The following is a 19,914-nucleotide window of genomic DNA, read 5'->3' on the forward strand; positions in this document are numbered from 1 at the left end:
CTTAAGAGAATTTAATAATTTCTCAATCTGAAAAGCACATCTATGGCATTTCTGGTAGTAACTCTTAGATTTAATTGGATTAACTTTAAGATGGACTTGAATGTAAGTAAATCTTTTTACAAAACTATAAAATTTGTGGGAAACAACTTTTTGTCCTTAAAATGCTTCAGCCGAACCCTCTTTCAAATTACCTAAGTCAACTTTACAAAAACTTACTGGGAATGTCTTTTTGCAGCATATTATTCTATCCACTTCATAAAGGATCATTTTTGTTCCTTTCCTTGTAGTAAAAATAATCAATTTCTACAACACTGTTTTAGTGTCTTTGATGAACACTACTATCATTGTCCCCCAACCCTAACCTCTGCCCCATTTTTTAAAAATTCAGTGAATAACACAGAACTCAGGCTATATCGCCTAGAAAAAAATTATTTAATTTCTTTGCAACTCAGTATTTTTTCATTTGTAAAGTGAAGGAAAGATCTATATCCTAATTGAGCTTTACTACTGTTCCTGGATCTTGGGGGAAAAAGGAGAGGGAGGAGAGAAGACAGGACAAGGGAGAAAGAAAGGAAAGGGAAGGCAGGACTGGGAAAGAGAGAGGAGAAAGGAAAGAAGGAAAAAAGAAAAGGAAGGAAGGGAGGGAGGGAGGAATAAAAGGAGGGAGGAAGGAAGGAAAGAAAGAAGACCGGGGGCTGGGAATGTGGCTTAGCAGTAGAGTGAGTGCTTGCCTAGAATGCATGAAGCCCTGGGTTCAATTCTTCAGTACCACATAAACAGAAAAAGCCAGAAGTGGCACTGTGGCTCAAGTGCCACTAGCTTTGAGCAAAAGAAGTTCGAGGTCAGTGCAAGCCCCAGGACTGGCAGACAGGCACACAGAAATGGAGCAAATTTTAGTGAGAGAGATGAGTATCAAAATGGGATAGATATTAAGATGGCACTAAGAGGAAGGGTCAGATTTGATCAAAAGTCAGATTTTTCCTTAGCATTATCTCCTTTCTTTCCTCCTTTCTTTTTTGTGGTACTGGGTATGGAATCCAGTGACTCACATCAGGCAAGCTGTCTACCACTAAGCTACATCCCAGCCCTATACTTATAATTTAAGAAATAATATAGCACTGTAAAATAAGGCACCTAAGAACAGCTATTTGACTAGATTACAATTTTAAGGGAACAGGTTGTTAAACACTGAACATAATATTATTCTTTGAACTTGTTTTTCAAAATTATAATGGACTTACAAATCGAGTTGGCTGTTTGCAACTTCGGGGTTCAATTTCTAGTGACGTATTGAACAAATAGTCTGTAAATTCTTTTTCAGATAAACTTCCCATGGGGTTAAGGTTTTCAAAGAATCTCTGGAATTAAACAAATGACTATCAGTATATACTTTAGATTTTTATTTATTAACTTCATTGTTATTATAAAAATGATATATAGAGGGATTATAAATAAATAATGTTTCAGGTAATGAGTAATTTCCTTTCACACAGTACTTTAGAGTTTATTACAATTAAGATCTCATTAAAATTTTTGATGAAAATTATTTCTTATTTCAATATAAAGTATCAACAAATTGAGAGATCAGTATGAAAAATTACAAATATTACAAAGATGTTATTTTATTCTAATTTTGAATAAAGCTGCACAACTTCTATGAAGTGACAGTCTAGTCCTCTAATTCTATTAATAACATTAACAGATTTTAATTTCTTACTATCTTAGTACTTTAGTAATTAACATCACTTGTCCCTTAGTAAACCCTGTTCTTATTTATAATACCAAAATTTAGAACTAATATTAATAGTTAAAAACCACAATCAAGTATGATAAGCAAAAAAAGATAAATTGGATTAAGGTCATTAAAAAGTAAATTTAAGAAAAACTGAAAACTTTAAACTTAGCTTTAATACAACAAAATGTTATGCTGGGTGCGAATGGCTCATGCCTAATCCTAACTCCTCAGGAGACTGAGATCTCAAGATCAAGGTTTGAAGCTAGCACAGGCAGCAAATCCAATGAGACTCATCTCCAATTAACTACCAAAAAGTCAGAAGTAGAGATGTGACTTAAGTGGTAGAGGGCCAGCCTTCAATGAAAGCTTGAATTCACTTATCCCACACCCCCCCCCCCAAAAAAAGCTTGAGTTGAAGCTTCAGAATCAGCACACACACAAAAATTTATTTTTATCAAAAGATATTTATCAAAAAATATACTTTTAGCCAAGTGCTGGTGGCTCACATCTGTAATCCTAGCTTTTCAGGAAGCTGAGATCTGAGGATTGTGATTCAAAGCCAGCCCAGGCAGGAAAGTCCATAAGAATCTTATCTCCAATTAACCACCAGAAAACTGGAAGTGGCGCTGTGGCTCAAGTGGTAGAGCACTAGCCTTGAGCTGAAGAGCTCAGTCAGAGATAGCAACCAGATCCTAAGTTCAAGCCCCAAGGCCAGCAAAACAAAAAAAACAGAAAAAGCACATACATATGCTTAAATTTGTTCTTAAGTGAAAAATTGAAAGAATTTAGGAACCATTTTTGAATAAAAGAAAAATCAGCAATTTTGAGACTTCACTGTCTACATTTTACTATTAGGATATCTTCTTTTTTTTACCCACTATGTGTAAATGCATGTAAAAATACACGAGAGAGAGAGAGAGAGAGAGAGAGCGAGAGAGACTTTTTCTGAAAAAAATGTGGTAACATCAGTTATTTTAAATCTTGTTAGAGTTCACAATCAATATTTTCCACAGTTTACTTACCTTACAAAATACAAATTTTAACTCCTCAGTATTTCATTGTACAGATATTCTAGAATGTATTTCACCAATCTCTCTATATAATGCTATCTATATAGATATTTTCTAGTTCCTTGTAAAAACAGTTTTGAAATCATTTTAATTGTACAAAGGGGTTGTACTGTGGTATTTCATACATACATATAATGCATTTTGTTTGTTTTTGTTTTTTTGGCCAGTCCTGGGGCTTGGACTCAGGGCCTGAGCACTGTCCCTGGTTTCTTTTTGCTCAAGGCTAGCACTCTGCCACTTGAGCCACAGCGCCACTTCTGGCCTTTTCTATATATGTGGTGCTGAGGAATCGAATCCAGGGCTTCATGTTCCCAGCCCCCATATAATGCATTTTGATCAAATGATATTATTAAACTTTCCTGTACATTTCTTATGCTTTCCTTATTTAAAAATCTACACACAAAAATTACTGGGTTTAGGCTGGGAATATGGCCTAGTGGCAAGAGTGCTTGCCTTGTATACATGAAGCCCTAGGTTTGATTCCCCAGCACCACATATGTAGAAAACGGCCAGAAGTGGCTCTGTGGCTCAAGTGGTAGAGTGCTAGCCTTGAGCAAAAAGAAGCCAGGGACAGTGTCAGGCCCTGAATTCAACGCACAGGGCTGAAAACAAACAAACAAACAAACAAAAAAAAACAGAAAAAATTACTGGGTTTACCTTTATTTAATTTTCTTTAATTTTGCTGAGACAAATTCTTACTGTGTAGCCTCACTGTACTCCAACTAATGATTCTCTGTCTCAGTCTCTACCGTGTTGGGACTACAGGTATGTACCTCCTATAATTATAGGTGTGTACTGCCTTTACTAATTTTGAAGGGAGTTAGAAGCAAATTAAAAGTAGGCACTGGGTTTAACTTTAACAGTAGGACAAATAAACTATTTATTTTTTTGCCAGTCCTGAGAACTCAGGGCCTGGGTGCTGTCCCTGAGCCTCTTTGTGTTCAAGGCTAGTACTCTACCACTTGAGCCACAGCACCACTTCTGGCTTTTGCTGTGGTTAGTTGGAGATATGAGTTTCATGGACTTTCCTGAACAGGCTTTGAACCACAATCCTCAGTCAGATCTCACCCTCCTGCATAGCTAGGATGACACGCATGAGCCACCAGCGCCCACCTTGTTCCCCTATTTAAACCCAGTGATATGAAAACATTATACTGGCAAATGTAATTTTGAAAATGATCAGTTATAGTATCAGTATAATATCAGTAGTGGTTTTTCTTTTTATTGCAAGGACATCACAAAACGTCTTCCATTCTCCTTTGTCAATCACTTTTGGAAGTGTTGCTCAAATCAACTGCACAAAGAAGTCACTTTTTTAAAAAGAAAGTATTTAATATTTGCAGATTTTTACATACATAATATTTAACATAGCTATTTGATTATTAGCACATTATTTTCAAAGTTAAACAAACAGCATGGTATGTGAAACTTAACAGTTTCTTTTTTAAAGCAAAGAAAAATATTTACCCTCATTTCTGGTTCTATCCGTAAACAATAAGGCTGATTCTGATATTGCTGAATTTCTCCAGTAATTTCAGCTACTTTCCTCCTCTTACTGAAATTGATTAAATCTTTCCCTTTCTTTTTTAGAAAATCATTATTTCCCTCTTCCGTCTTCAGAATATTTGTTAAATATATTCCTAGTGGAAAAGTATTAAAAAGAAAAGTTATATTTAAATTGGTTATTTAATTCATCATTAAGGAAAACAACTGATCTAGTGAAGTTGAAAAACACTGTAGAACTCAGCAAACCTCTCCTATGTTGCTAAAGCAAGACTTGGATAGACTTTGACTATCCACATAGAACTTTCTAACAACTGAATTAGTAAAGGCTATGAGTTTTTACTAAATTAAAGGCTGCTATTCTAAGTAATGGGAGATTAAGCACTCTTAAATCCTGAGTGTCAAAATCTTATTCAACCAAATATTTTAATGACTGGTTACAAATATTCAATGTCATTAAGTAATTAGCAATAAACTTTTAAGTGATTTTGTTAAAAAGAGTATAGTTCTCAGAACCTGTAATTGAAATAAAAAGGTCATTCATTCATTCCTTTTTTCCCATCTTTCCTTTTTTTCTTCTTTCTTTTCTCCTCTCTCTCCCTCCCCCCATATCCCATCCTCTCTCTCCTCCTTGCTTCTCTCCCACTCCTCTCTCATATCTCTGTCTCTCTTGGTAGGATCTCAGCCGACCTGGAAGTTCCTATGTAACCCAGGGTGGCCTTGAACTCAGATCCTTCTAACCTCAGCCTTCCAAGTGTAGGGATCTCTATATAGTAAAAAGGCTTTTAATCTTTTTTCTTACATAATTACTGATTCATTAAAATTATAGATCTCAACTGAGGGTAATTTTGTCTCTCAAAGTATATTTGAAACTATTTGGAGATATTTGTAGGATCACAAGTAGGGAACGCTGAGTTTTACTGAATGAGATTCCAGTAGGCTACCATGCATGTGACAGCCCTTCACAATAATTATTTTGTTCAAATTGACTATTGACATAGTGCTGAGGATGATAAACCTTGATGTAATAAACCATTCAATTTCAGCCTTACAATCATGTGCCACATGGTTTTAAGTAAACAAAAGACTGATTATACATATAATATAAGATTAGAATGAAGGATATGCGGGTTTAGCTCAGTGATAAAGAGTATATACTTAGCATGCACAGGCTGTGGATTCAATCCTCAGCACCAAGAATAAACAGCTGAAAAATTGTTGCAGTAGTTGTAATATTGAAGTAAAATGCATTACTCAAGTGTTTCTGGTGATGCTGATGTAAATAAATTTACTTATATATAATTATGCTCATCATACCATAGGATAGCAAATACAATTATATATAGTACAGAATACTTAATAGTAACTCTTACTGCTTTATTACATCTATTATTACATTTATTATATGACACTTTTGTCATTTTAGAGTATACTTGTACCTAAAAATAAAAATTTTATTGAAAAACAGCATGCTAGGTTAGGCTAACAACAGCCTCATTGACCTAGGGTTCACTGTATCTCCAGGCCACATGGAAGACTAGACATAATAGTGTGAGTTTGTAGTGCCATCACATATGAGCCTAAGGCAAAAGTATTGATTAAGTCTAGGAGTTTGACACCAGCCTCAGCAACATAAGATCTCATTTTAAACAAAACAAAACACACTAAAACAAAAACAAACAAACCCAAATTAACTGACCATATTGGTTTGTATAAGTACATTCATTTGTTTGTTTGGACAACAAAATTGCCTAATACAATTCTGAAGCATGCCTCATTGTCATTAAGTGACGCAAATAATTGTATTTAACAGGAGTTCAGCTGGAGCTATTCTGGAAAAAGATAGGGGAATCACAAGTTTAAGGCCAGCCTAGGCAAAAGATAGAGCCCTTATCTCAAAATCAAAGCAAAAAAAAAAAAAAAACCCCAAAACAAAACAAAAACAACCCCCCCCGAAAAGTCCACTTTATAAAACTATCTAATACATGTTTTAATTCTTAGTTTAAAAGTTGCTTAATAGCCTTTAATAAATGAAAGCCACTATAAAACCTTTAGCAAGTTAAAATAAATATTGTAAATATGAGACAGATGACTGAGATAGACAGAGAAAGAAAAGAAGGAAGAAAGGAAGAAAGATGGGAGGGAAGAATGGAGGAAAGAAGGAAGGAAGGAAGGAAGGAAGGAAGGAAGGAAGGAAGGAAGGAAGGAAGGAAGGAAGGAAGGAAGGGAGGGAGGGAGGGAGGGAGGGAGGAAGGGAGGGAGGGAGGGAGGGAGGGAGGGAGGAAGGGAGGGAAGGAAGATTACCACTCCATGAGGGCCTTTACTATGCTATACTTTGTATTAGGTAATACAAAATACTTTAAATTCTTTTAACTCTACGAGGAAATTATACTTGTCATGAAGGAAGAAAGGAAGAAAGATGGGAGGGAAGAATGGAGGAAGGAAGGAAGGAAGGAAGGAAGGAAGGAAGGAAGGAAGGAAGGAAGGGAGGGAGGGAGGGAGGGAGGGAGGGAGGGAGGAAGGGAGGGAAGGAAGATTACCACTCCATGAGGGCCTTTACTATGCTATACTTTGTATTAGGTAATACAAAATACTTTAAATTCTTTTAACTCTACGAGGAAATTATACTTGTCATTTTATAGAAAAGAAAATTGCAAGTTTGTTTTATCAGTAAAACTAATATAAACAGATACACAACCTGCCTCTAAAGACTGACAAGAAAAGATGATATTCACTCTCAAAATATTATATCCATATTTAGTAACTTACCAAAAAAAGGCACACAAGGTGGATTGATTGACTTAAGCTTTACTAGGTATTTTTTAAAGTGATCCTGGCTTAATTCCATAGCTTCATCCAAAATTTTCCTCTTTCTTTCCTGTAATGCCTTGAAAATGTAGAAAAGGTATTTATAGCAAAAATAACATATTGGAATGCAGAACATAAGAGAACTTGCAAGAAAAATAGCATAAATGTTTCAAAAATTTCCATAAGAGGAATACAAAGAATAATAAATGTATGGAAATAGGAAAAATGCAAGAATAAAAGGTCAGGAAAATATAAACCAAAATCATAAGACTTCCTTGACAATATCAAGTGTTGGTAATAAAGTGAAATAATCATATTTTATACATTTCTGATGCAATTGTCAACTGGCATAACTATCTGAAAAAAGAACTTGGCATTTATTGTCTGGGAAATGTAAAAACGTTCACATCCTATCATAACACAGTTCTACTTTCCCAAATCCTACTTTAAAATAATGTGTGTATACATACCAGAATATATGTAAATCACACTCATAGCAGTACTTTTGATAATGGCCTCAAACTGGAAACAACCCAAAATACCATTAACTAGTGAATAAATTAATTAATTTTGGTAAATTTATTTCTATGATGATGAAATCATAAAAAAATTAATTATAAAAATAAATCTCAGGGATATGCTGAGTAAAAGTCACTAATTTTGTTCACATAAAATTAAGAAACATATAAGGTTAGGGAGACAAATGGTAAAACTATAGAAAAAGAACTAAAGGCATAAAATTCATAATATATGGTTCTGAAGAGGCAAGGAAGGAGCTGGAATTGGAGGTGCTCTTAAACTAGATACCAAGTATATAGACATATTTTTTGGCTTATTCTCTATACTTTATATATAATTCTACAAATACTATTGTCATTATTTAAAAAAAACTGATTAAGCTCTAAATACATGAGAATTTTTTAGAATCAAGATTGAAATGATAAATTTCAAGAGATGTATTAATATCCTCAATATTTAAAGTTTATATAAGCCAATATAATGCAAACACCTAAATAGAAAAATGCATACATCAGAGTAGTTCTTCCTCTACTTTCCTCTAATCACAACCCACTGAAATAACTATTGTTAAAAGAGGAATGGGGGGTGGGCAGAATTGGGAAGGAGGGAAGGTAGGAGAAAAATGAGGGAGGAGGTAACAAGTTTGACAACAAATGTACTCACTACCTTACATATGTAACTATAATCCCTCTGTACATCACCTTGACAATAAAAATTAAAATAAAAAAGGAATGCATATTTCCCACACTTTTCTCAATACTTACACAACCCCACTTAAAGTGATTTAGAATTTGTTCTGCTTTGTTATACTAAAATGGAATCGTATTATAGTCATTCTGAAGCCTTATGGGTTTTCCCATAAATACCACAAATATTCTCCGGAGGGAATACATAATGATCTCATTCACTTCTTATCTATAGCTGAACAATTATCTTTAACATAGATGGAAGATAAAGTTTTATTCATTCTCCTGTTAATATAGATATTCAGGTTGTTTCTAGCCTTCTGCCATTACAATTAGCGTTGCAATCACTTTATCTCTGTACATATGCCTTTAGTCTAGGGCTTATTTTCTTAGACTTTCTTAGTCACATATGGTGGCTCATGTTCTTATTTCCAGCCACTTGGAAATGAGAGATCAAGCAGAAGTTTGAGGCCAGCAAGGGGAAAAAGTGAGATCCCATTTCAATCAGTAACCTGGGTATAACAATTAATACCCATCTATGATTCCAGCTATGCAGAGCCAGTAAATAGGATGATCACTGTTGGAGGCTAACTCCAGACAAAAATATGAAGCTCTAAAAATATGAAAACTGGGTAAAGAAAATAAAGCTAGGGGCAAAGGTCAAGTGAAAGAACATCTGCTTAGCAAAGATGAAAGAGGCCTTAAATTCAAACCCCAGTACTATCTCTCACATCTCCCACCCTTCAAAATAAGACCTTATTTCTGGATTCAAGAACATTTTATAAGGCTTTTTGTTTTTTCATTTTAGTATGTCCATTTATGTATGCAATGCATCTTCATTACAGTCACCCTTTCTGTCATTCTCCCTCCTCCCTACAAAAGTTTTTTTTTTTTCCTTTTTCTTTGTCTGTTGTGGGGCTTGAACTCTGGGCCTGTGTGTTGTTCCTGAGCGCTTCAGCTCAACTTGACCACAGCACCACTTCCAGTTTTCTGGTGGTTAATTGGCAAAAAGAGTCTCATGGACTTTCCTGACCAGGCTGGCTTTGAACTGCAAACCTCAGATCTCAGCCTCCTGAGTAGCTAGGATTATAGGAGTGAGCCACTGGTGACTGGCCCTGCAAAATTCTTAAAATGTACAAATATTGTGACCCAGTAAGATTCTATTCTAGGGAAATAATCAAAGATTTACAAAGATTTGTACATATAAATAGTCTATAACAAATTGTTTCTCACACACACATACTTCGAAACAATCATTTCAAAACAGAATGATGGAACAAATTATGCTTCATCTACAAGACAAACATATAGCCATTCTTAAACTTTGTTTTTTAAGATAGGTAAATAAAACCAAAACATGTTTTTGAAAAAAGATGCAGGGCATAGAAATCGGTATAGCTAGGTACCAGTGGCTACTATAATCCTACTCTGGAAGCTGATATCTGAGGATCGAGGTTCAGAGCTTGTCTGGGTAGGAAAGTCTGAGACTCTTCTTTCCAATGAGCCAGCAAAAAAGCCAGAGGTGAAAGAAAGACTCCAGTGGTAAAGTGCCAGCTGTGGGTAAAAAAGCTGAGTGAGAATGAGAAACCCTGAGTTCAAACCACAGTTTAAGGGCAAAAAATAAAATAAAAAAAAATTCAGTGTGAAATAAAATCTCAATTTTTAAAAATTAAAAGCACAGTGTCTTTCTATATCTCCCGAATTTTCTTGAAAAAACATTAAAACGTTATTTTATAATTTAAGATAAAATAATTACTTAAAATAATTTTTGGGCAGTCGGTCGTGGAGCTTGAACTCTGGGCCTGGGTGCTATCCCTGGGCTCTTCAGCTCACAGCTAGAATTCTACCACTTGAGCCACAGTGCCACTTCCGGTTTTCTGGTAGTCAACTGGAGATAAGAATGGACTTTCCTATCCAGGCTGGCTTTGAACTGCAGTCCTCAGATCCCAGCCACTTGAGTAGCTAGGATTATAGGCATGAGCCACCAGTGCCTGACTTAAAATAAATTTAAGTTTGAAAAAGGTTCTTTCCATTTTGTTCTTTTTTTAAAAAAAAACTGTATATAAAGAAGATTAAGAAGTTATTTGTCACTCTATAAGACTACCAGTATACCATGAAAAAAAAATACTTGGAACATTTCATATTTAGGTTAGGTATATTAAATAGAGGTACAAGTCCCATTTTCTTTCATACATCCTAAGCTTAGTACACATTATCCTGTACATAAGAGGAAAAGATGGACTTATGAAAGATTTACTTTTTATTCCGATGAGTAAAGTTAATCTTGCATTCATTTTATCTTCCCCCCCAAAAATGAAATATTTACACCTAAAACTTACCTCAAAGGTATGGTCTAATCTGTATACTGACACTGAATTTACCGCACTGACTATCTCCAATACACCATTGAAATTGTTCAAATCTTGAAAAACTTGCAGAATTTCTATAATTCTACTTAGTACTGCCACCCGTTCTTCAAAATTTTCTGCTTCCACAATGCATCTGATAACAACAAAATATTCATGCTTAGAAAAGTTTTCTCATCTCACTTAGAAAATAAAAAACCTCTTTACAGCTAGAATTTTAATATGACTTAATACTATCACTATTAAGGTTCAATAAAATAGAGCAAATAAAAACTTACTTTTCAAACCACAGTGTGAGATTTGTTGTATGGCGAATCATTTTTAATAAATTTGGGGAATTTATTTCTTTGTCTTCTTTGGTCCACACACTTCCAACAAGTTCAGAAGGTTGAACTTTCCTATGGAATAAAAAATCAATATAACTTCATCACAAAGAATTAGTGGCAAATATCTTCTAAAATTTGTTTTCATAAAATACAAATTATGAAGAAAGAGAAACAATAAATTATGAAGAGAAACAATAACCATTAAATTATGATTCATGGGGGCTGGGGATATGGCCTAGTGGCAAGAGTGCTCGCCTCATATACAGGAGGTCCTAGGTTCAATTCCCCAGCACCACATATACAGAAAATGGCCAAAAGTGGCGCTGTGGCTCAAGTGGAAGAGTGCTAGCCTTGAGTAAAACAAGCCAGGGACAGTGCTCAGGCCCTAAGTCCAAAGCCCAGGACTGGCCAAAAAAAAAAAAAAAAATATGATTAATGTAATTTTTTAGGGGAAAGAAAACAGTGAGATTTGGGAGAACTATAAGAAAAATTTCAATTTTGTCTGTATTTTTTTTTTTTTTGGCCAGTCCTGGGCCTTGGACTCAGGGCCTGAGCACTGTCCCTGGCTTCTTCCCGCTCAAGGCTAGCACTCTGCCACTTGAGCCACAGCGCCGCTTCTGGCCGTTTTCTGTATATGTGGTGCTGGGGAATCGAACCTAGGGCCTCGTGTATCCGAGGCAGGCACTCTTGCCACTAGGCTATATCCCCAGCCCCTTGTCTGTAATTTTTTGTGGCTCATAGGCACTCATTACATTATTTTCTATACTGTTTTTGAATGTTTAGACCCAGAAAAACAATGAGGATTATATAACTTTAAAACTGACCATTGACTATAGTCACCAATGTCATACAGTCTGGACTATTCAATAAAAACTGTTTAAATTCATAGTACACACATGTACTAGACTCACAGTTTTTAGAATATTTTCCTAAGAAGATATCTTTTAAGAATATATTCCTTTAGGGGCTGGGAATATGGCCTAGTGGCAAGAGTGCTTGCCTCATATACATAAAGCCCTGGGTTTGATTCCTCAATACCACATATATAGAAAAAGCCAGACGTGGCATTGTGGCTCAAGTGGCAGAGTGCTAGCCTTGAGCAAAAAGAAGCCAGGGACAGTGCTCAGGCCCTGAGTTCAAAACAAACAAACAAACAAACAACAAACCCAAGAATATATTCCTTTAGAAATTTACCTCTAAAATAGTATTAATGTTTATGTATTTTTATCATTCTATAAAACACATCACTTAACAAAGATATTTCTATCTCCTGAAATCAGGTCCATGTGCATCTAAAGTTTTTTGATTATTTCTAATGTCCACTCATGTTAACCGTCACTCTATGAAGGAAAAAAACCAAAACTTGATTCACTAAGATCAGCTTTTTTTCCTCAAGTAACAACTTCCTTCAATCCTATCACAAACCCCACAGAAAGTATAGCCAGGCACCAGTGGCTCACACCTTTAATTCTAGCTACTCAGAAGGCTGAGATCTTAATCTCAGATCTTAATCTTCAGATCTTAATCTGAAGCCAGTCCAGGCAGGAAACCCATGATATTCTTTTTTTTTTTTTGGCCAGTCCTGGGGCTTGGACGCAGGGCCTGAGCAGAGTCCCTGGCTCTTTTTGCTCAAGGCTAGCACTCTGCCACTTGAGCCACAGCACCACTTCTGGCCGTTTTTTCTGTATATGTGGTGCTGGGGAATTGAACCCAGGGCCTCATGTATACGAGGCAAGCACTCTTGACACTAGGCCATATCCCCAGCCCCAACCCATGATATTCTTATGTCCAATTAATCACCAAAGAAAGATGAAAGTTGAGGTATGGCTCAAGTGATAGAATATCAGTCTTGAGAGGAAAAAGCTAAGGGAGAGACCAATACTAGCAAAAAAAAAGTTCCAAATTAATTATGATATAACCTGATGATATGTATAAGATGTTCACAATCACTGTTGGTATGCTAAGATCCAATTCTGACAATGCCAGTACAAACCAGAGAGGCCAAGTTTATTTCTGATGTCTTTGTAACATTTTTCATTAATGCTAATGTTTTTTGGGTTTGTTTTTTGCCAGTCCTGGGGCTTGGACTCAGGGTCTGAGCACTGTCCTGGCTTCTTTTTGCTCAAGGCTAGCACTCTACCACTTGAGCCACAGCGCCACTTCTGGCTGTTTTCTGTATACGTGGTGCTGGGGAATCAAACCCAGGGCTTTGTGTATATAAGGCAAGCACTGTTGCCACTAGGCCATATTCCCAGCCCCAATGCTAATGTTTAATATACTCTTGATTTGCTTTTCCCTGAGCAATGCTTTCTTTAAAAAAAAAAAAAGTAAAATGAAAACAAAAGAAAACAATAATGTTAGAGGCGTGGCTCAGCTGGTAGAGTCCCAGCTAATGAGTGAGAAAGCATCAGGTACCAAGTTCAAGTCAGTCTCAGAAATAAAAGAAAAAAAAAAGGCTGCTAATCAAAACCACTGCTCCAGGGGCTCCTAAATGCAGATTTTTTTCAAAGGCTGAAAGTGGTGGGGAGCTTATTTTTTGTAGGGAATTCCTAGCTATAATGTCTATAGTCTTCACAAGATCCGGTGTAATAAATGAAAGCAAGAAAAAAAAATCTATCTCAATGCTCTATTGATTTTAGATGCCAAGAGCCTCAGCATCCATACTGAATGGCTTGGCTGAAAAATTTCAAACCAAAGCAACCTGAGAAAGTACTGACTTGGAAGTGGTTGCCTGCCATTCCTCCTGTGAAGGTTTTCTGGTCTCTAATCTAGGCCTAAATAGCAACATGCTGGAAGACAAATGTCTGCAGGACAGACGAGGGTTTAAAACTATGCTGAGTTGTAGGCCAATCTAGGTTATCCACTTTGTCTCAAAAACAAATATAAAAACAACTAGCTCAGGAGAATAGACCAAATATTTTTAAACACTCATGGTTAGTAAAATGTTCTATAATAATGAGATACATTCAAGGTTCCAGAAATAGAGCAAGAATTACCTGTAGAGATCGGACTCTAAAAGTGTAAGTTGACGTGCAATTTCTATTGGGTGAAGTGTCATAAGCTCAAATGATTCAAATTGTCCTGGTCTACTGATATGCCATTCAATTGGTGGGGGTGGACTTTCAAAGGTGATATTATGGCTTATTCCATTTGCCTGAGCTTGCTTCTTTCTCTTGATGATCTTTGCGATTGACTCTACCCATTTCTTCATAGCTTTTCCTGGGAAAAAGATAGATAAACAGGAATGTATTTTACTTGACAGACATAACTACAGATTTTCATATAATCTTTAACTTTCACCTAGCTTCAATAATTATCAATTTATACCCAGTTTTTGCTTTACATAATCCTATTTATGACTTCCCTTCACTAAGTTATTCTTAAAACCAATCTAAGATAACTGTATCATTTCACTTATATTGAAGTACTTGTCTCTAATTCTTTAAAATAATTACCATAACATGGGGCTGGAGATATGGCCTAGTGGCAAGAGAGCTTGCCTTGTATACATGAGGCCCTGGGTTCGATTCCCCAGCACTACATATACAGAAAATGGCCAGAAGTGGCGCTGTGGCTCAAGTGGCAGAGTGCTAGCCTTGAGCAAAAGGAAGCCAGGGACAGTGCTCAGGCCCTGAGTCCAAGGCCCAGGACTGGCCAAAAAAAAAAAAAAAAAAAAAAAAAATTTACCATAACATTACCACATATAAAAACTGATGCCTTAGTACTTTCAAATATTTTGCTAGCATTAAAATATTTTCTTATAGTCGGCTTGTTTTAAAAGGACATGAACAAGACTGAAATCCTGCATTAGTCAGTACGTCTTAAATCTCCTTTAATCTGTAAGTTTCCCTATTATCACTCAAAATATGTTCAGTTTTTCAATTTTTATTTTATTTACTTTTGTTTGTTTTTGCAGGGTCTTCCTACATAGTCCAGAGTGGCCTCCAATTTCAATTATCATGCCTCTACCTCCCAAGTACTGGAATTACAGGTGTGTACCACCATGCTAGGCCAAAGTGTTTGTGATTTAGTTGTTGAAAAAGTGAATTGTTTTATCCTACAATGCTGTGCCATTGCTTTTCCCAATTTCAATTTTGCCAATTCCACTCCTATGGTATAATTTGCCATGTATATCTAGCTCTATATTTTCTGAAAACCAAAGACATAGAAACTTAGTCTAATTCAGGATTATAAAAACATGAGGGGTGTGTGTGTGTGTGATGGTCCTAGGGCTTGAATTCTGGACTTATACACTGTTTCTTGTGCTCAAGGATAGTGCTCTACCACTTGAGCCACCGCTCCACTTTGTTTTTTGACAGTTAATTGGAGATAAAAGTCGTATAGATTTTCCTGCCTGGGTTGGCTTCAAACTGTAATCCTTAGATCTCAGCCTCCTAGGTAGGATTACTGGCCACCAGAGCCCTGCTAGGACCTTTTTTTTTTCTTTTTTTTTTAACATGAAGAGTAGCCAAGAATATTTCCAAGAGGAAGCATATAATATCTGGTTTTCTCTCTTTGTGATGTTAGGCATTTATTAATTCAAATTCCTAGATCTATTATTATTATTATTATTTTTTTTTTGGCCAGTCCTGGGCCTTGGACTCAGGGCCTGAGCACTGTCCCTGGCTTCTTCCCGCTCAAGGCTAGCACTCTGCCACTTGAGCCACAGCGCCGCTTCTGGCCGTTTTCTGTATATGTGGTGCTGGGGAATCGAACCTAGGGCCTCGTGTATCCGAGGCAGGCACTCTTGCCACTAGGCTATATCCCCAGCCCCCTAGATCTATTATTTTGTTAGAATTAAACAATGGCAATATGAAACCTTTAAAAGAGATCTATTAAAAGTCAACTTTCTACCAGGCACCAATGGCTCATACCTGTAATCCTAGCTACTCAGGAGGCTGAGAACTGAGGATCACGATTCAAGGCCAGCCAGGGCAGGAAAGTCTGTGAGATACTTATCTCCAATTAACTACCAGAAAACTGAAAGTGGTGCTGTGGTTCAAAGTAGTACAGTGCTAGCCTTGAGCTGAAGAGCTCAGGCAAAGTGCCCAGGCCCAAAGTTCAAGCCCCACAACCAAAAAAAAAAAAAAAAAAGACAAAAAAAGTCAACTTTTCTATTTTCAACATGTCATGTGAACTTGTAAAAAAAAAAAATCATCTTTCCAAGGCTGAGTATCAGTCACTTATGCCTGTAATCCAAGCTACTCAAGAAGCTGTGATCTGAGGATCATGGTTCAAAACTAGCCAGTGCAGGAAAGTCTATGAGACTCTTATCTCCAATTAACTGCCAAAAAACTGAAGGTAGAATTGTAGCTCAAGTGATAAAGAGTGCTAGCCTTAAGTAAAAGAGCTCAAAGAGAGCACCCAGGCACTAAGGTCAAGCCCTAGGACCAGTACAATCAATCCAATCAATCAATCAGTTAACTATTCCTCATGAACTATTTGGTTATCTTAAAGTATAATTTGTAAAGGAAAAATTTAACACATTAGTGTAACAATTTACTTCATTTGTTCTATTGTCTTATTTTACAAACTTATTAGATTACATATAATCTGATGTTTTCATTAAGAATGCCATTTAAAAATTAATAGTTTTATGAGCAATTTTAAATACACACAATAAAAATGTACATTAAATATTTCAAAGTTAGAACACAAGAATCACAAACTCTATTTTATATAAAATTCCCCTTGAAAAACAAGTAGGACATGAATTAAGCTAGACTTTTGTTTTATTTTTAATCAGTATCTTAGACTGTTAGATAAAATACTAATGTGTTTAATAATGTGCACTTAATGACATATACATTTGTTTAAAAATTCCTGACCTAGGGGCTGGGAATGTGGCTTAATGGTAGAGTGCTTGCCTAGCATGCATGAAGCTCTGGGCTCGATTCCTCAGTTTACATACACAGAAAAAGCTGGAAGTGGTGCTGTGGCTCAAGCAGTAGACCCTTGAGCAAAAGAAGCTCAGTGACAGTGCCCAGGCCCTGAGTTCAAGCCCCAGGACTGGCAAAAAATAAAAATAAAATTCCTGACTAGAGTTTCATTTAATAGTCTATGATTTGAAACAAGTATGCATATTTTATTTAGTTGAAGGAACAGCAAGTTTGTGTTCAGACAAAATTAGTTTAAAATTTACTAAAGAGAAATTTTGATGTCTTTAAAAGAAATATTCTCCTCAAAAACATAAAAAGAGGGCAAGGAGGACAGCTATAAAGTTACCTGGCATGGCCAATGGTCTGGATTCAATACCTACCACTGTACGGAAAAACAAATACTTGAAAGAGTAAGACTTCAGATGATTATAAACGTAAGTGAGCTTTTCGAGTCTATACTAATCATTCAAAATGTTATTTCAGCTTTTTTAAAGTAAAAATTAGGTCTGAGAAGGTTGCTTAGTGGTAGAGTGCTTGCCTAGCATGCATGAACCCTGGTTTCGATTCCTCAGTACCACATACACAGAAAAAGCCAGAGGTGGCACTGTGGCTCAAGTGGTAGGTAGAGTGCTAGCCTTGAGCACAGAGAAGCTCAGGGACAGCACACAGGCCCTGAGTTCAAGCCCCAGGACTGGCAAAAAAAGAAAAAAGAAAAATTAAATCATAAATCTTTTAAAATAAACTCATGTGCAACATAAGTTCTAATCAAACCATTAAATGATATACCTCTTTGAGAACAATCATTCAACATGTTATTTCAGCTTTCTAAAATGAAAATATGAAAGCCATAAAGCTGTTAAAATAAACTCATGTGCAACATAAGCTTCAATCAAACAATTAAATAATGTACCTCTTACACTTAAAATGAAAGATTCTAGTCTTTCAAGCAATTCCAAATCTCTTTCAAAGTCATAAAAATGGTGCTCAACCCAGTGCCGAAACACATTTAAGACCCTATAAAATGGAAAGAAACATGTTTTAGTAAAAGTTAAGTATTCACTTATGCATCTTTAACTTCTCTAATGTTTTTGTGATAGTTTTATATACAAAGACCAATATAATACTTAGAGTCTCTAATCCATATTTAATTACTACCTTAACGTATTTCAGTAATACGAAGAAAGCCAGCTTCTAGACTGTTCCTTATTTAAAAACTATACTTCAAAAATATTTTAACGGGGATTTGGCTTAGTGGTAGAGTGCTTGCCTAGCATGCATGAAGCCCTGGGTTCGATTCCTCAGCACCACATAAACAGAAAAAGCTGGAAGTGGGGCTGTGGCTCAAGAGGTAGAGAGCTAGCTTTGAGCAAAAAGAAGCCAGGGACAGTGCCCAGACTCGGAATCCCAAGATCCAGGACTGGGAAAATAAAACTTTTTTTTTTAATAACACACTGTAGCTTTGAAATTTATTTTCAACTAACATACTTTTAAACTCTTGTTTGTAGCAATTCTGGACGAAGGACAAGTCACCTGATCCTCCAGGGCTGGGGATGTGGTGTAGTGGTAGAGTCTTTGATTAGCATGCATGAAGCCCTGGGTTTGATTCCTTGGTACCACATAAACAGAAAAAGCCAAAAGTGGCTCAAGTCATAGAGTACTAGCCTTGAGCACAGAGAGGCTCAGGACTAGGGGAAAATTAACTATTAAAAACTGATTTTTATCCTTAATTGCCTAGTATGTTAAAGTGTAGAAAGTTCACGTTCTAGAGTACAAAGTTATCTTTAAGCTCTCAAGTTGAAAAGACATTAAGAGCCAACTCTATACATGTGTACATGTTGTGTTTCTTTCTCTGTCTCTGTCTCTTTCTGTCTCTCTGTCTCTGTCTCTGTCTCTGTCTGTCTCTCTCTCTCTCTGTCTTTTGATGGGGTTGGCTGCACTGGGTTTGAACTTAGGTCCTTGAACTTCCTAAATATGTGTTCTACCAATACAACCATACCTCTAGATCCTTTTTGCATTGACTGTTTTTAGATAGTATCTTAACTTTATGCCTGGGTTAGCCTGGACTGCAGTCTTCCTATTTGTGCTTTCCAGTGTTGCTGCATCCAGTGCATGCAGTGCATGCAGTGCATGCCGTGTTGCTGCATTCCCCACTGCATCCAGCTGCTGTGCTTCCCTCACAGCTTGGGGTGACAGGCACATACCATTGCTTCTAGCCATTGATCAAGATGGAGTCTCACAAATTTTCTTCCCCCCCAATCCCTGGCTGGGCTTGAACAGTGATCACAATCTCTGCCTCCCAAAGTAGCTAGAATTATGGGTTTGGACCAACTGCACCTGGCCTATTTTGGAGACAGGTCTCACTGTGTCACCAAGCTATTCTCAAATTCACTGCGTAGCCTAGGCTAGCTTGAATTCATGATCTCGCTTCCTTGCTGGGCTTATATGTGTGTACAACCACATCTGGTATATACAACTGTATATACTTTTCACATAACAAAGAAAACTAATGTATAGTATTTTGATTATGAATTCAGGTACTATCATAAAATTTCTATGAAATCTACAAATATTCCTAAAATTTCTTAGTTCATTTCCAAACATGAAAAATATTACTTTTGACAGAAAGCTGTTTCTTCTGCAGTATCACAACATGATCATTTACAACTTAGCAAGTAATTAAGAGAATTATAACATCTATGCAAATATAACATTTAACTCCCTACTATAGAGATATTAGTAAATTAGTCATGATAGCATTTTTCTTTATTACTTCAGCAAATGATCAAAACCAGGTTAGCTTCTATTGTTCCTTAACAAGCAATAGTATTTCTCAAAGGTTATAAAAATACATTTAGCCAAGGGCCTGTGGCTCATGCCTTTAATCCTAGTTACTCAGGAGGCTGAGATCTGAGGATCACAGTATGAAAGCCAGCCCAGGCAGGAAAGTCCATGAGACTTATCTCCACTTAATACCCCAAAAGCAGAAATTGAAGCTATGGCTTGCTCAAGTGGTCGAGCACTA

The 19,914-nt window shown here is 36.3% G+C and overlaps 1 protein-coding gene across 3 annotated transcripts in view; it reads right to left on the reverse strand.

The window, feature by feature from the left end:
- The window catches only part of Sos2 (SOS Ras/Rho guanine nucleotide exchange factor 2), a 70,836-nt gene that overhangs the window by 8,210 nt on the left and 42,712 nt on the right, over positions 1–19,914 (reverse strand). For all 3 annotated transcript variants that reach the window (XM_048362616.1, XM_048362617.1, XM_048362618.1), the window contains exons 13-19: positions 17,803–17,906; positions 14,010–14,232; positions 10,966–11,085; positions 10,661–10,823; positions 7,078–7,195; positions 4,273–4,445; positions 1,242–1,358 (exon numbers count right to left, since the gene is read on the reverse strand). In XM_048362616.1, coding sequence (XP_048218573.1) covers positions 1,242–1,358; positions 4,273–4,445; positions 7,078–7,195; positions 10,661–10,823; positions 10,966–11,085; positions 14,010–14,232; positions 17,803–17,906 — 1,018 coding nt within the window. The remainder of the gene's footprint in view (positions 1–1,241; positions 1,359–4,272; positions 4,446–7,077; positions 7,196–10,660; positions 10,824–10,965; positions 11,086–14,009; positions 14,233–17,802; positions 17,907–19,914) is intronic.

This window comes from Perognathus longimembris, chromosome 14 (genome assembly GCF_023159225.1).
Source record: "Perognathus longimembris pacificus isolate PPM17 chromosome 14, ASM2315922v1, whole genome shotgun sequence".
In the NCBI taxonomy this organism is placed as follows: domain Eukaryota; kingdom Metazoa; phylum Chordata; class Mammalia; order Rodentia; family Heteromyidae; genus Perognathus; species Perognathus longimembris.